Below are 15,330 nucleotides of genomic sequence, written 5' to 3'. Positions count from 1 at the left end.
GACTTCACATACCAGCTAGTGCTACCCGAGGAATATCGACCAGTTGTACTACACCAACTTCATGATCAAATGGGTCACATGGGAATTGACAGAACACTGGACTTGGTCCGTTCCCGGTTTTATTGGCCTAAGATGACTAGTGATGTGGTCAATAAAATAAGACACTGCGAAAGATGCGTGAGACGCAAATCTCCATCTGAACGAGCCGCACCTCTGGTCAATATCAAAACCTCTCATCCCATGGAACTGGTGTGTATGGATTTTCTCTTTGTGGAACCAGATTGTGGAGTCAAAGACATACTTGTCATAACCAACCATTTCACAAAATATGCCATTGCCGTGCCAACACCAAACCAGAAAGCCAGGACTGTTGCTAAATGTTTATGGGACAACTTTCTTGTGCATTATGGTATCCCAGAACGCTTGCACAGTGACCAAGGCCCTGACTTTGAATCCAGAATCATCCAAGAGCTTTGTGAAATGGCTGGGATCCACAAAATAAGAACCACTCCATACCATCCAAGAAGCAATCCTGTTGAACGGTTTAACCGAACATTACTGGATATGCTAGGAACACTGACAGCTCAACAGAAATCTCATTGGAAAGATTTTGTAAAACCCCTGGTGCATGCATACAATTGCACAAGAAATGATGTTACAGGTTTCTCACCATATGAGCTTATGTTTGGCCTTGGTGGACTTGGCCTTTGGACTACCCCTTGCCAAAGAAGGAACAACCTCCCACACACAATATGTGGAAAAACTAAAGTCCCACCTGGAAGAAAGTTACAAGCTGGCCATCAAAAACTCAGAAAAGGTGATGAAACGTAACAAAAACAGATTTGATAAAAATGTCACTGCGTCACAGCTGAATGTTGGAGACAGAGTTCTTGTGAGGAACGTGCGGGTAAGAGGCAAACACAAGCTTGCAGATAAATGGGAGTCATCTGTGTACATTGTAGTGAAGAAAGCCGGCAATCTTCCTGTGTATACAGTTCGACCCGAAGGCCAAGACAAGCCCCTGAGAACTTTACATCGAGACCTCCTATTGCCCTGTGGGTATTTACCACCTTCTGAAAAGGAAATGCTTACTAAGCAGAAGAGAAAAATGCCTGTCTTACCTGTGTCTCCTGTATGTGCTGATGACGATGATGATGATGACAATGACGAAGAGGAACTCATCTCATACCTACCTGTTCCTTTCTCTGCTGAACCTGTCACCTTCACAACAACCATTGACTTACCCAATACTCCGCAACTTGTTCCAGTTATCAACCAGCCAGATGTCCCTGTAGTATTGGCTACAGAGGAAGAGAACGCTATTCTCTCAGAGGAACCTTTACCTGTACCTGTTGAAGAGGAACAAGTTATTGATAACGAAACTTTGGAAGCTGGCTTTGAGCCAGTTGATCTTGCAGAAACTTCTCACGATGAAGAAAGCCTGTCTTCTGATTCAGAAGCATCCAGAAATAACTTGTCACAACACTCACCTACTGAATCAGAGCCTCTGAGTCCTGAGGCAGAACCACCCTTGAGGCACTCAACGCGTGCCAGGAATCCTCCTGATCGGCTGCAGTACATCAAGCCTGGTAAGCCTCTGTTAAAGACCTTTCTGCATGGGTTAAGTTCTGTCTTCTCCTTCGCTCTTCAAGATGATGCCTTCACACCTCAGCCAACCAGTCATTCACTGCCAGCCTAGTCCATGTACGAGGACGTCCATGAGATTAGGGGGGGAGAGTGTAACCACGGTAACGTCTGACCCCACTTCCGCCAATCCCTTTATTGTGGCGGGAATGAACCCTGTATAAGTTCCGGGTCAATCAGCTGCATGTTCCCTGCTCCTCTGGCTGCTGTTGTCCCTGTGGTTGGCGTACTTGTCAAATATCGACAAATTATACACTACAGACCAGTTGACAGCGTGCTATAACCCGGCCGATTCATTCATCTTTACACCACCTCACAATCGACTCAACGCACATCCTAAAACGCCGGAAGCTAATGCTAGGCTAGTGACAGTAAGTGCAATTACTAGTTTTATTTATTGAATATTGTTGTTTTTGTTTATTCCACTATGGCCGAATGTTGAATTAACGTATCAAGAGTTGAGCGAGTGATTTGATTTTTGTAGTTTTGTCCGTTTTGGATGTTTTTTGTTACTTTTTGATTAAATGCCAAAACGGCCTATGAGACTTTTGAATTGAGTTAAACTCCCTTTAGATTATTGAACTTGTTGCGCAACACCTTGAATTGAATTTTGTTTTCTAAATATTTGATTAAATTTGGATACTGTTTCGTAGCTTTATTGCTGATATGCTTTGATGGGACCCATGAGAATGTTTTTCTATAATAGTATTTTGAATGAAATTCATTATAAGAGATGGTTTATTGATTGTTGTACGAAACATGGCATTAATTACTTGACTTTGTTATTTATGGATTTATTTATTTTGTCACAGCAGTAGAATGCTGTTTCATTTTCTTCTGTGAATGATAATTTACGTTTTTGACCTTGTTTAGGTCAGGTTTTTTTTTTCTCCCGGGATCAGCCCTGATCAGCGCGGGATGGCGAGCCACCCGACCACCGCTACGTTGCGGTAGGAATGGTAAACCTATGGACTGAATTAAACTGTTGACACATGACCTATCACAGGTCCATGGAACTAAACTAAATCTCATACTGGACTAAACCTCAACCCACCTCCTTTTGGAACCTAATAAGCTGTTTTGTATTGTCAACATTATTTTTGTTTGTGATATATATGCATACATTTTTTTATTTTTTTGTACATCTGTCTATATATTTCTCATAACAAACATTATATATATATGTATATATATATATATATATATATATATATATATATATATATAAATAAAATTATTATTATTTTTTTTCTCTTTTTTTGAGCTCTATTTTGGTTTCCTGTGTTTTATTCACACACTCAGGCTCCATAGTCGTAACTACTTCTGATTGCTCTTTTTCTATGAAGCTGCAGTCAGGCGCCCTGGTCCTTTAGCGCATTACAAGTGGCGAGCCAGCCAGTAGCCTTTGTGTGTGAATATTTTGGGGTCATAAATACAATTTTTTTTCTTTTCTTAATTACTTCGTTTTTGCTGAAAATCAAAAATGGATTCAGTTGCACTTTCCGGCATAAATATATCACATTCTGTGATGATCTCTGGTGTGTCTAACACAAAAGCTGATAACGAAATTCTTGACTACTTGCGTACTTGTGGTAATCTTAACCGTCATTTTTGCGTAAATGATCCCGCGAGCACTTTCTTTAAAAACCTGATCGCTGAGTTTGTAGATACCACTGCTTTTACAACTCTAGAGCCGTTACATAAGCATGCGGTTCTGTTACCATCATCTTGTCCGGTTCACTTAGTAGGTTGAGAAGTGATACATAGACTAGTGAACTAGTATTATTTTTGGGGAAGGATGATTGAATCATAGCAGGGGTGAACAGAATGATGCAGGAGGGTCAGATGAGTGGATACTAATAGATTATTGAGTTTCTTGTTTCCAATGTCATGTTGTGGAAAACTTCCACAACATGACATTCCGGCACCTCCCCATGAGCTCACTGCACCACCCCTCCACTGCAGCAGGCCAGAGACCACATCACTGAATTGCCAAACCAGACTCATCTAGCCAGTGGTCACGTGACAAACAGGAATTTGACACTCTGTGGAACTTGCAGTCTGTGTTTGCGCAGCAAAGAACACTTTCTTGTTAAGTGTCAAACTTGAAGTGGAAACATGCCGCGACTCTCTATACTCACGCTCAGCCTGTTACCATGGATCCCAGGTATTCACTGTGACTGTGTGCATTTGATTAGAGAAGTCAGACAAAAAAGACTTTCAAGCTGTTTTCTGCTTCACATAATTGAAAAACAAAACAAAGATAATTTATGTCTGTGCCGCCTCCTCCTCACTTCTCTGCTGTGCTTTTAGCAAATACTCTTGCTAAAATGTATGATACTCCTTAGGCTTTGCTTCTCTTTACAATTTTATGACTTTTCTGTTATTAATCGTTTGTTTAAGACAGACTAGAAGGTTGTTAAAAGCTTGGAATTTTTTCCCCCAGGAGCCGGAGAGGGCTTTTGTGTTTTTGTAAATCTTCCAAGCTTCTGTACAGTTTTCCCTTTAGCAAACAGTATGTTTGATGTTGATTTTGTCAGGACTTCAAAAGCCTGTGTATCATAAAGGGATAATCCAATTTTGGATGGGAAGCAGGAAGAGTGAAATTAAAGCAGGAAAATGTGCTTCGTAACAAAGGAAACTGGCAACACTTGTACCATATTAATCGCTTCAAAGGCCACAACTCTTATTTATAGATAACAGGTGTCCGATGTGAGCAACTGCTCTGTTAAAGTTGTGTCATGACTGAAAGTTTCATTTCAAATTGGTATTCAACATTCAATGATCTCCACTTCTTATCAGTTGTTCTCTGCTGGGTGACCATTGTGGACGAGGTTAATGTTCTGGAGGGTGGATCCATCACTGTCCTGCAGATGAAAACAGACATGCAGTCTGCCAAAATGTTTCAAAACAATGGGATCGAAAAGAATATGAGATAGGGATCTGAAAAGAGTGGGGAATTTTAGGGGGGGGGGTTTGCCGGAAAAGTCAAACTGGCTAAAAATTTCCCTTCTGAGATCATCACAAATGTTTCCAGGAAATAGATGACCATAAAAGGTCTTGTAGTAGAAGCAACAATGAAAGTGAAAGAGGTGCTTTACAGCAATCAAGTAATTTCACTGCCTTCAGTTGTAATGTTTTGTTATATAATATGAACTTTTACCAGTACATTTACACTTTACTCAAAAAGTGAGTAAACTACATTTGAAGAGTAAATCTGTAGAAGACAATGTCATTTACAGTCTGCATTTTGAACAGTAACCTGTCTAACAATCACACCACAAAAAAAATGCCAGAGTCATATGGGATTAGAAAGATGCCACTTTAAAAGGATACAAATTTTTTATTTTTAAGTGAAAACAAAAAATGTACAATTTCAATTAATCGTTTTTCAGTATCATTTTTTTTTTCACTTTCAATACAAGATTTTTCAGTACATTTTTTTTTTCAGTTTCAATATTTTTTTTCAGTTTCATTTTAATGTGGCATCGTTCTAACCCCATAGAGTCACATCTGTATAAAAGCAATGCTGCTTATCATTAGACTGTTAGGATGCCTGGGTCGTTGACCCAGGGTTTTTGAGTTTATTATATTATCATTTCTAGTCTTTGGTTTCTTAGTGTTCTGTCTTATGGTTTATGTCTCTGTGTAATCCTTAGTTGCTGTCTCCCCTGTCGGCTATATCTCCGTGTCTGTGTCTGCCCTGGTCCCACGTCTCTGTTCCCTCTGTAGTGCCTGCCTGTGAGTCTGTGGCTGTATCCCAATTCAGGGTCTGCAGCCTTAAAGTACGCAGCCTTAACGGTCCACAAGGGCCGCGTACTCAAAGACCACTAAGGCCGGAAGTGCGAGGCTTGTGAAATGGGACGGTCTAGCCTCCGTCGCGCTGCCCAGGTTGCCTAGCAACCATGATACTAACAGCTGGAAACGTTTCATACAGCTTTGTTTGACAGAAATGAAGGAGACAATCTTTTGTTCATTTGTTTGTTTGTTTCTACATGAGCTTTGATCATTCTCTAATTAAGCTCAGCTATTGAACGGCGTATATTTTAAAGTAAAGGCTTTAAAACCAAGTTAGTACAAACGTCACTAATGTCACATAATTTTGCCGACATGTGGCCAACAGGAATGTTTTAATGTTCTTCGTTATTAAACATTTGCACATAAATAAGTGACATAATATTCAGTACTTACTTAAAGTTCACTCTTCGGGCGCCCCTCATCCGCTGTTTTTTTTCGGCAAAATTATCCACACCCACCGCCGCGCTATGCATTCTGGGATATGTTGGGCCACGAAGTCTACACCGCCACGTCCTTAAAATTCAGGGAAATGAAGGACGCATTTGAGGGCCGCATTTCGAGCAGCCTTTAAATTGGGACAGCCTTCGGCGCGTCGCTGTGACGTAATCGGCTTTAAAATGCAGCCTTTAAGGCTGCAGACCCTGAATTGGGATACAGCCTGTGTCTGTAAGTTCAGTCTGTGTTATGTTTCCTGTTTTACTTTGAAAGTCCGTGTCTCATGTAAATGCATCTGGTTGTGCTTCCTTTGTCTCGTTAGGCCTGATTTGCCCCAGCTGTGTTTCCCTCCTGTTGCCCATTCCCTGATTGCTCCCTCTATGTATTTAAGCCCTGTGTTTCAGTTTGTCGGTGTCGCGATCTACTGTTTTCTATGCTGTGTGTTCTGTCTGCTTGCCTGAGTTTATTTGGAGTCTCAGTTTTGTTACCTTTTTTGAGTTCAGCATTAAAGCTGTTTTGAGTTTACATTGTGCCTCCGAGCGTCTGCACTTTGGGTCCACCATTCCTGCCTGCACACAGCCTTCACATAACATAGACATATTATAAAGAGACATTATAAACATTAACAACAAACAAAGTCAAAGATTTCATAAAAAAATATAGAGAAAAGCTATTAAAATAAGTTTTCCTTTTATCAACATGCACTCTTATCAAGTTCATCAGTCTGAAATTTCTTGTAGGATACAAATAGACGTACAGTGGTCCCTCGTTTATCGCGGGTGTTGCGTTCTAAAAATAACCCACCTATAGGTGAAATCCGCGAAGTAGCGAACTTCATTTTTTTTACAATTATTATAGATGTTTTAAGGCTGTATAACTCCTCACTACACACTTTAGACACTTTTCTCAGACAGGCATTGAAATTTTCACACATTTCTCTCTTGTTTAAACACTCTAAAAGTTCAAACCTTCGTAGAAAAATAAGTCAGGGTTATAGAAGGAAACCAAAGATCAAACCCTGTTTTCAGGTCCAGAACACAGGACTAGAGCAGCTGCGAGACAATTCAACATTAATGAATCAATGGTACGGCAGTAGTGGAAGCAAGAAGAATGAGTTGAGTAAAATTTGACTTATCTGACTGTTTTGTTTCGCTTAATGCGCCTTATAATCCTTTGACGTCGACATTGTTGTGTTTGTTGTCTTCTGCTAGCGAAGATTTATGTAAATTTGACAAGCTGGACGCATTCTGTACTGTACAGGAGACACGGCACGAGATTGATTGAAAATGGTCTACAGCCAATCAGGACGCAGAACACAATGTGCTTAAAAACAAAAAAACATGCAAAATTGCACCAAAAAAATTGCTGTTTGACGCGAAACAGCGAGGCCGTGAAAAGTGAACCGCGATCACTGGATCACTGTACAGTCTGCCACAATTTTCAAAACAATACAAGGATATGGGGTAGGGATCAGGAAGTAGTGACTTTGGGCAATATTAGGTTTCATTTCTCTGGAAAGGTCAAACTGGAAAAAAGTTGTGTTTCACTTCTGAGATCATCTCAAATCTTTCCAGGAAATAGATGACCATAAAAGGTTTTGTAGCAGAAGCAACAACAAAAGAGTAAGTGGGGCTTTAGGGACAGTATGTTTGATTATTAATGTATTTTATGTATTTCTGTTTTATATTACTGTGAAGCACTTTGTGGTTTTTATCCTGTGAAAAGTGCTATATAAATAAATTGATTTGATTTGATTTTAGGGACATCCTTCACAGAGCAAATTGAAAGGATTGGAAAAATTGTTTGTTAATTCAGTGTCTGAGGGGGTTGTGCTTTGAAGCTTAATCTGACAAATGAAGACTGGATCATATACAAGGTTTTCAGGCACCAGAATCAAGTAATTTCACTGCAGCCTGCCAAATGAATTCTCCCCACCTATGGAAGGGAGAGGCTTAGTATGTGCCTGTCAGGGGGAATAACGTTATTGTAAAAAAAAATGGCTAAGTATGTCATGTTTTAAGTTACAAGCCTAAACCTATCTTTAGGGGAAACAAAAATGTGCTGTTGAGTTAGACAATAAGATTGATGATACCTTACATGACTGGATGTTTTATACAAAATCCATTTGCAGCTGGATCCAGAAAGCAATAAGCATAGCAAATAGGACATGCAAGAACTAAACTGTGTAAAAATCATGTTTTGCTCTTATAGGTGTTATGCACTCCTGAGAAGTATGAAGAGGGAAATTAAAGCAGGAAACTGTGCTTTGTAACAAAGGAAACTGAAGCGATAAATGTGGTACAAGTGTTGCCAAAGGCCACATTTCCCCACCTCTTATTTATAGATAACAGGTGTCTGATGTGAGCAACTGCTCTGTTAAGGTTGTCATAACCGAAAGTTTCATTTCAAATTGGTGTTTAACATTCCTCTTCTTGTCAGCTGTTCTCTGCTGGGTGACCGTTCAGGACAAGCTTAGTGTCCTGGAGGGTGGATCCATCACTGTCCCGTGTCAATATGGCCCTCAGTATAAACACCATGTCAAATACTGGTGTCATGGGTGGACGAGAACTTTCTGCAAGATGTTGGCTCGAACTGACAAGACCCCCTCGACCAATCCAAGTAAAGACAAAGTGAGAATTTTTGATGACCCGGACCAGAAGATGTTCACAGTGACCATGAACAACCTGAAAGAGACGGACTCTGGGTGGTACTCGTGTGGTGTGGAATTAGGTGACTGGACCCAGGCTGATTCCTTTGCTTCCATTGACCTGAAAGTGATTCACGGTAAGTAATGGAGAAATGTTGAGATGATAAACATTTCTTGACCCACAGTTTGAAAGAAGCTTGTTGCATTTTCACGATCTCTGCAGGTCTGTTAGCTGTGAACAGCATGGTGAGTGGGGAAGAAGGAAGTAGTGTCACGGTTCAATGCCTTTACAGTGAGAGATTCAGGTATTTGGTTTTGCTTTGGAGGATTTTATCCACATTTTACTTTTTAAAACTCCTGTCCTTAAAGAAGCACTGATCACACTTCAGTAAATGTGGGAATGTCCAGAAACTTTTGGTGTCAAACACTGGTGGACAGTGAGCATTCACTGACTCCCCTGTGACTGCCTGCCAACAGAGAAAGAGAGAAGAAGTGGTGTCGGAGCAGAGACTGGAGCTCCTGTCTGTCGACGGGTTTTGAAGGGAGTTACGAAGATACTTCAGTGGCCATCAGCGATGACGGAAGTGGGACTTTCACTGTAACCTTAAAGAAGCTGCAGATGAGAGATACTGGTCGGTATTCATGTTCTGCAGGGAACCAGGAAGTAGCCGTAAAGGTTCAGGTCACACCACGCACCTCTACTAGTAAGTTGATAAAGAGCCCTTTATGTTTTTTTGGACATACTGTGAAGTTTAAGCTTCATTATGGATTTTCTGTGTGCTCATCTCATCAAGGATGAATATTTTTTTCATCGCAGGGAGTTTAGAGTTATTCAACATCCTTATGTAAGACTTCCCTCTCTAGAAATGTACCCCGATAGTTTTATTGCTGTTCAGCCGACATTTAAAAGATTTATGACACAAAAATCACATGTAACACAGTCGGCGGTAAAAGAAATACAACTGACAGGAGCCACACAGCTGACGGCGTGCATTAAGAGGAAAAGAGAAACCTGTATTCAGATAAAAACCTTTTCATTTTCTCTGTGTTTCTATAAATATTAAGTGCTTCTCTCAAAATCAGCATGTGGTGCTGCTTCTCAGCAGAAGGTAACCTCATCTCCCTACAACTTAAAACACTCTGTTTAATAATGTATGTAACGCTGCCATTGTAACACTGTAATGTAATGTAATGTAAACAATGTAATGACTGAAAGCAGTTCTTTTCCACCCTTTGTAATTGACCAGATGTCAGTACACAAATGTCAGCTGGAGCCCATCCTTTCATTGCTATGTTGAAATGAGTATTTCTGAAGGTAATGCAGATGATATTGAAAACAAATGCTCATTTCATCTGGTCTAGTTAGAGTGTGATTATTTATTCAGTACTAAACCTAAACAGTATGATAATATTTATGTCAGTTATGTAAATCTCTTCTACTTTTATCAAATGTACCATGTCATTTCTGAGTTTTAATAACAACAAGACAAACTTATACATGACACTAAGTCTAAATCCGATTGTTCAGTCTGACGTCACTAGCCGTGTCTGGGTCTAAACTCCGCTGCAGGTCCATATATCAAACGATCACTATGGCATTACTGAGAGTTGAAAAACTGTCTAAAGTCTTTCATCTTTAATAAAATGATCAGCGTTCTGCTCTACCAGGTGTAACAATTGAGTTTAACATCCAGGCATCCATGAAAACGGAATTTATGACATTTAATGGAGTTAGAAGTTAGCAGGAAGTTAGCTCACTAGCTTCTATCTAAATACAATATAGCATGTCCTGACTGCGGGGTTTTGGAAACAAATTAAAACGTACAGCTCTGCTATCACTTCCAGCATAAATGAAGACAGAAAACTAAACAGCAGTGACGTTTGTAGGTTTACTGAAGTTTGGCTAGCTGGTATATAATGATGTGCTACGTGACCGCTAGCGACACAGCTATGTTAGCATAATATGAACAAGCTAACTTTTTTTCCACTCGATAAAAGTTAACGTGAGTGTTCTCGGTGGTCAGGAACAAATGTAATCGCATGGCAGGATGCTGTAAAAGGACCAAACTTCAGCCAGGAGAACAACTGAGATAATCCATCCACAATACGAGGTTAGTCATTCATATACTGCTGCATGGGCTGGGCTGTAGTTACATCCTAAGGTTTTAAAAACTGAGCTTAAATAAATGATTAGCGGTAATAAAAGCCGAGGGAGGTCAACAGGGATCACTGACTGTTTTAGGAGCTTTTTAAGATCAAATAGAAGAAAATACATAACATTAAACATGTTAACAACACAAAAGGAGGAGTTCAAGTATCTCGGGGTCTTGTTCGCGAGTGATGGGAGAAGGGAGCTGGAGATCGACAGACGGATTGGGGCTGCGGCTGCAGTAATGCGGACACTGCACCGGTCAGTCGTGGTGAAGAGGGAGCTGAGTGTAAAAGCGAAGCTCTCAATTTACCGGTCGATCTACGTCCCTACCCTCACCTATGGCCACGAGCTGTGGGTAGTGACCGAAAGAACGAGATCGCGGATACAAGCGGCGGAAATGAGCTTCCTCCGAAGGGTGGCTGGCCTCTCCCTTAGAGATAGGGTGAGAAGTTCGGCCATCCGGGAGGGGCTTAGAGTAGAGCAGCTGCTGCTCCACATCGAAAGGAGCCAGCTGAGGTGGTTCGGGCATCTGGCAAGGATGCCCCCTGGGCGCCTCCTGGGCGAGGTGTTCCAGGCATGTCCCACCGGGAGGAGGCCCCGGGGCAGACCCAGGACACGCTGGAGAGATTATATCTCTCGGCTGGCCTGGGAACGCCTTGGTATTCCCCCGGACAAGCTGGAGGAGGTGGCTGGGGAGAGGGAGGTCTGGACCTCTTTGCTTAGGCTGCTACCCCCGCGACCCGACCTCGGATAAGCGGATGAAGATGGATGGATGGATGGACAACACAAAAGCCATATTAAACGCAGACTACTTTAGACCCGGAAGTAGGATTCGTCGCGTCATCACTGAACAACCGGATAATGATAGAATGTGTTATCCAAGGAAAACAGGGTGACAGGTAACACAGTTGACATTTCTTTAATTTTAGGCCCTCGCTAACATGTCACCCCTAAAATGCAGCCTAGTGTTAATTTGAATAGCAAAACTGGCATTTAGCTTAATGGCCAGGAAAAAAATAAATAATGGAAACAGTTGATTTTTTTAAAAATTAATTAAAACAACCATGCCCCAATATAATATTTATCATTGCTTGAAGTGAATATTTGGTCGATAAAGCTCATTAATATGAAATTTATCCCTAACTGTGGAACGAACCAAAAATTGATAAAATGCTAAACAGACGTAGCCTGAGATTGTGTTTTGTGTATCATTGGTTGGAAATGATTTTGACATGCATAATGACATTTTATGTTATAGACAGCATTGTTTTAAGTGGAGGAAAAGAAACTAAGACCCTTCCCATTTTTCAAAGTCCTTACATGCTAATTTTTACAGGCATATTTACCATCTCTGTGTTCTTATGTTAGAGTAATAGCAACATTTTCTAATTTCAGGCATATACAAATAAATGATCACAGCTTATCATTTGGATAACCTATTACCTGCTGTATTTTACATCATGCATCGTAGGTATTTGTGTGATTGCTTGGCATTTTCTCCATGTCACCTTGCAGCTGCTGAAATGAGAAGAAGCAGCTTTAAAGATCAATAAGTGTTTGTGACAGATGGCAGAGGCTCTCAAGTCTACTTGTTCAGGGTATCGATTATTAAAAGTCACCTATGAACAATATTGATGTTAGGATGCTGGAAACACTCTTCATCTATCACAGCATATGTACAGAGTTGTTATGAGTATTTTTTTTAGCGCTACAATATCTTTACTTTCAGCAACAGAGCCTGTGACATCCCCACCTACTCCGAGTCAACCCTGGTACCGTTACCGGTAAAAGTCAGCACTTCTTTATCTTCACTTTAATGGATGTCGAAGGTGGATTGTCTGCTCAGTCTGCTTTGTGCCTTTTTCCTAGTTACATGTTGGAGTCTATAGTGGGGTGTTCGTCTCTCCTGCTCCTTGTGGGCTTGGTTGTATTGGCAAGAAAGTTCCGGAGTAAGGCAACTTCATATTCCTTTGAATTTTAAATTGTTATTAAGTGTGTGTGTGTGCAAGGCTGGACTGGGACAAAAAATCGGCCCGGGCATTTTGACTAGAGACCGCCCACCAGGATAAATGTGACGTCATTCAGGGGTAAAACCGCAAAGGATTCTGGGAACTTGTGGCAAGAGGTACTAGCGCACGCAGGCTTTCAATTGAACTCAGTTACACAGCGATAAAAAGAAACCCCAAAAAATGGCAAGAAGCTGTTGTATTATTAACTGCAATAGCCGGTCACATGACAGCCACGGGAAGCCGACGGGTAAAGGGATTGTTTTTTTTTAATCGGATTACGTCGTTGAAGAGAAATTTTTTAAGCCATGTTTCCGAAGTAAGAGCCGACGGATGGTCTGGATATACCAAATATAACGTCTCAGAACACTCCAGCTCACATGTTAGTCTGCTCCAAGCATTCCCACAAAGGTCAGAGTTTTGTTGTAGTTAATACGTCATTTTTCTTAACATAATTGGTGATATAGGTTACAAGCAAGTCTGGCGCTGAACAGAAATTGTCGCGCTATGCTCCTTTGTTTATTGTGCATAAATAGTGAATTGTCCTGACACAATATTGCGTTTCGCTTCTGTTATTACCATGGTACATTGACAAAAACATATACTTTTACTCACAGGATAAAACAGTTGTTTTGTATCACTAATTGTCCATTGCGATTACAACATACAATATTATTGTCACTGCTACATTTCTGTAATGCTACCAGAAATTATTTCCACTACTAATTAATTACCGTTGAGCTCAAAGGTCCTATTAATAAACGGTTAAGGAATGTGTATTTATGACGACGATTTGTGAGACTGGTAAACTTACCTTTGTTCGTACGATGGTCTTTCGTTCTACATGGTGCATTTCAAGGTCCTGCACCCATCCGTCGGTAAACTGTACCTGGGCTTGTTGCAGTGACCTGAAGTTACTAAAAACTTCATGAGTGTATGCACTCACTCCAAGAACCGTATAATTATAAATCTGAGCGTGGTGAAAGTTGGGCAGCACGCTAACGTCTTTTGTCCACTCTGTGTGCTCGTAAGGGTCTGACCCTTTCACTCCTTTGATTTTTTCCTCGTGTCTTTTCTTTGTCTTTTCGTCGAGTCTGTCTTTGTACGGACCGGCATTGTTCTCCTTTTGTTTTGTACATTACTTTTTTGTGCGGCAAAGAAAAAACTAGAAGGTATTGGAACCGGAGAATGAACGTTTTGCGGTGCTGCAAATGCATTTGATGCGGTACATGGATTGTTTTGCCACGAGTTCCCGGCATGCAATGCGCGAAAATCACTTGATTGCTAAACAAGGGGGAGGGTGCATCCGGCCTCCTCGGCTGTAATTGGTCCAGCCCAGAGTCGATCATGACCAACTGGCCAATCCAACACCTTTCATTATATATACCCTTCCTAAAAAAAAAAAAAAAAAAAAAATCCATCGGCCCATAAAAACACAAAATCACCAGCGGCCCACCGGGCAAATGCCCGGTATGCCCGATGGCCAGTCCAGCTATGTGTGTGTGTGTGTGTGTGTCTGTGTGTGTGTGTGTGTGCATGCATCAGCCACAAATCCTATATATAAATCTAGATTTATACCATATAAAAATGCATTAAATATATCTGACTACTAATTTGCATTTATATTTTGGGCATTCTTTCTAGAGAAGGCTTCTTCACGCTTTAAGGAGACGGAAGAGATATTCCCTGTAAGCCCCCATTATCATGGCCATCTCTGATCTATTACACTTTTTAAGAAACACAATTATCAGGGATATTTTTTGATGATTAGATCACTCATTCTCCTTTCTGTCAACTACAGGATAATCCAGAGGGCACGAGAGACCTGCAGCGAAGCAAGGGACACATTATTAAGTTCGACAACAAGGGTACAATTAACGTACTTGCTTATTAAAACCATTTTGTGAACTGTTAATTATTACTCTTTGTAACTGAATGTAATTTTTCTATTAATTTCCCACACAGAACATATGGTCTTTGTTCCAGTATCTTTTTTTTACCATACCAAACCACGTCTGAACAAAGCTATATGTTCTGCTTCCTGCAATATAAATTTATATAGGCACATTATAGACTTGTGTTATATAGACTCAGTCTTTTAGACTCAATAAAATAAATCAAAATACACATGTATAATTATATGTGACTTTTTATTTACGTACCAGACTCTATGTATTTTTGCAACCTGTGACCTTTTTTGCTCATTATAGGGGTCTTATGGCAAATTAGCATTTAGATGAAAATCTAGGCGTAAAACTTTCCTTTTTAGTTACACTTCAGTAGACCTAGGGTGCTTGGGGCTTCCCATGATGCACTGATGGTTTCTTCTTCACTAACCTTTTTTCACTGCCTCTGTGCTTACATGCCACTTTGCATTTAATCGTCATTATTAATCTCTGACTCTCTTCCACTGTGTATTTTTTGTCATGTCTTCCTCAACAAACCGGTCACTGCTGATGTCTTCCCCTCCCTGAGCCTGGTTCTGCCAAAGGTTTCTTCCTGTTAAAAGGAAAAGGGAGTTTTTCCTTCCCACTGTTGCAAAGTTCTTGTTCAGGGTTAGCTCCTTGTAGCGTTTTTACATTAATATATATAACACCTTGAGGCGAGTGTTCTTGTGATTTGGAGCTATATAACTAAAATTAAATTTC

At 40.6% G+C, this 15,330-nt stretch overlaps 1 protein-coding gene across 1 annotated transcript; it reads left to right on the top strand.

Moving 5' to 3' along the window:
* Nucleotides 1-3,762: 3,762 nt before the first annotated feature.
* Nucleotides 3,763-14,576, top strand: LOC146688396 (polymeric immunoglobulin receptor-like). Its single transcript, XM_085440430.1, has 8 exons — nucleotides 3,763-3,811; nucleotides 8,317-8,661; nucleotides 8,748-8,829; nucleotides 9,002-9,228; nucleotides 12,412-12,460; nucleotides 12,546-12,625; nucleotides 14,327-14,370; nucleotides 14,484-14,576. The coding sequence occupies exons 1-8, from the start codon at nucleotides 3,763-3,765 to the stop codon at nucleotides 14,574-14,576; spliced, it is 969 nt and encodes a 322-aa protein (XP_085296556.1).
* The last annotated feature ends 754 nt before the right edge of the window (nucleotides 14,577-15,330 follow it).

This window comes from Copadichromis virginalis, linkage group LG18 (assembly GCF_057382275.1).
Source record: "Copadichromis virginalis isolate Kocher_CV1m ecotype Utaka linkage group LG18, C_Virginalis_male_GT1.1, whole genome shotgun sequence".
In the NCBI taxonomy this organism is placed as follows: Eukaryota; Metazoa; Chordata; class Actinopteri; order Cichliformes; family Cichlidae; genus Copadichromis; species Copadichromis virginalis.
This window is presented reverse-complemented; position numbering and strand designations above follow the sequence as displayed.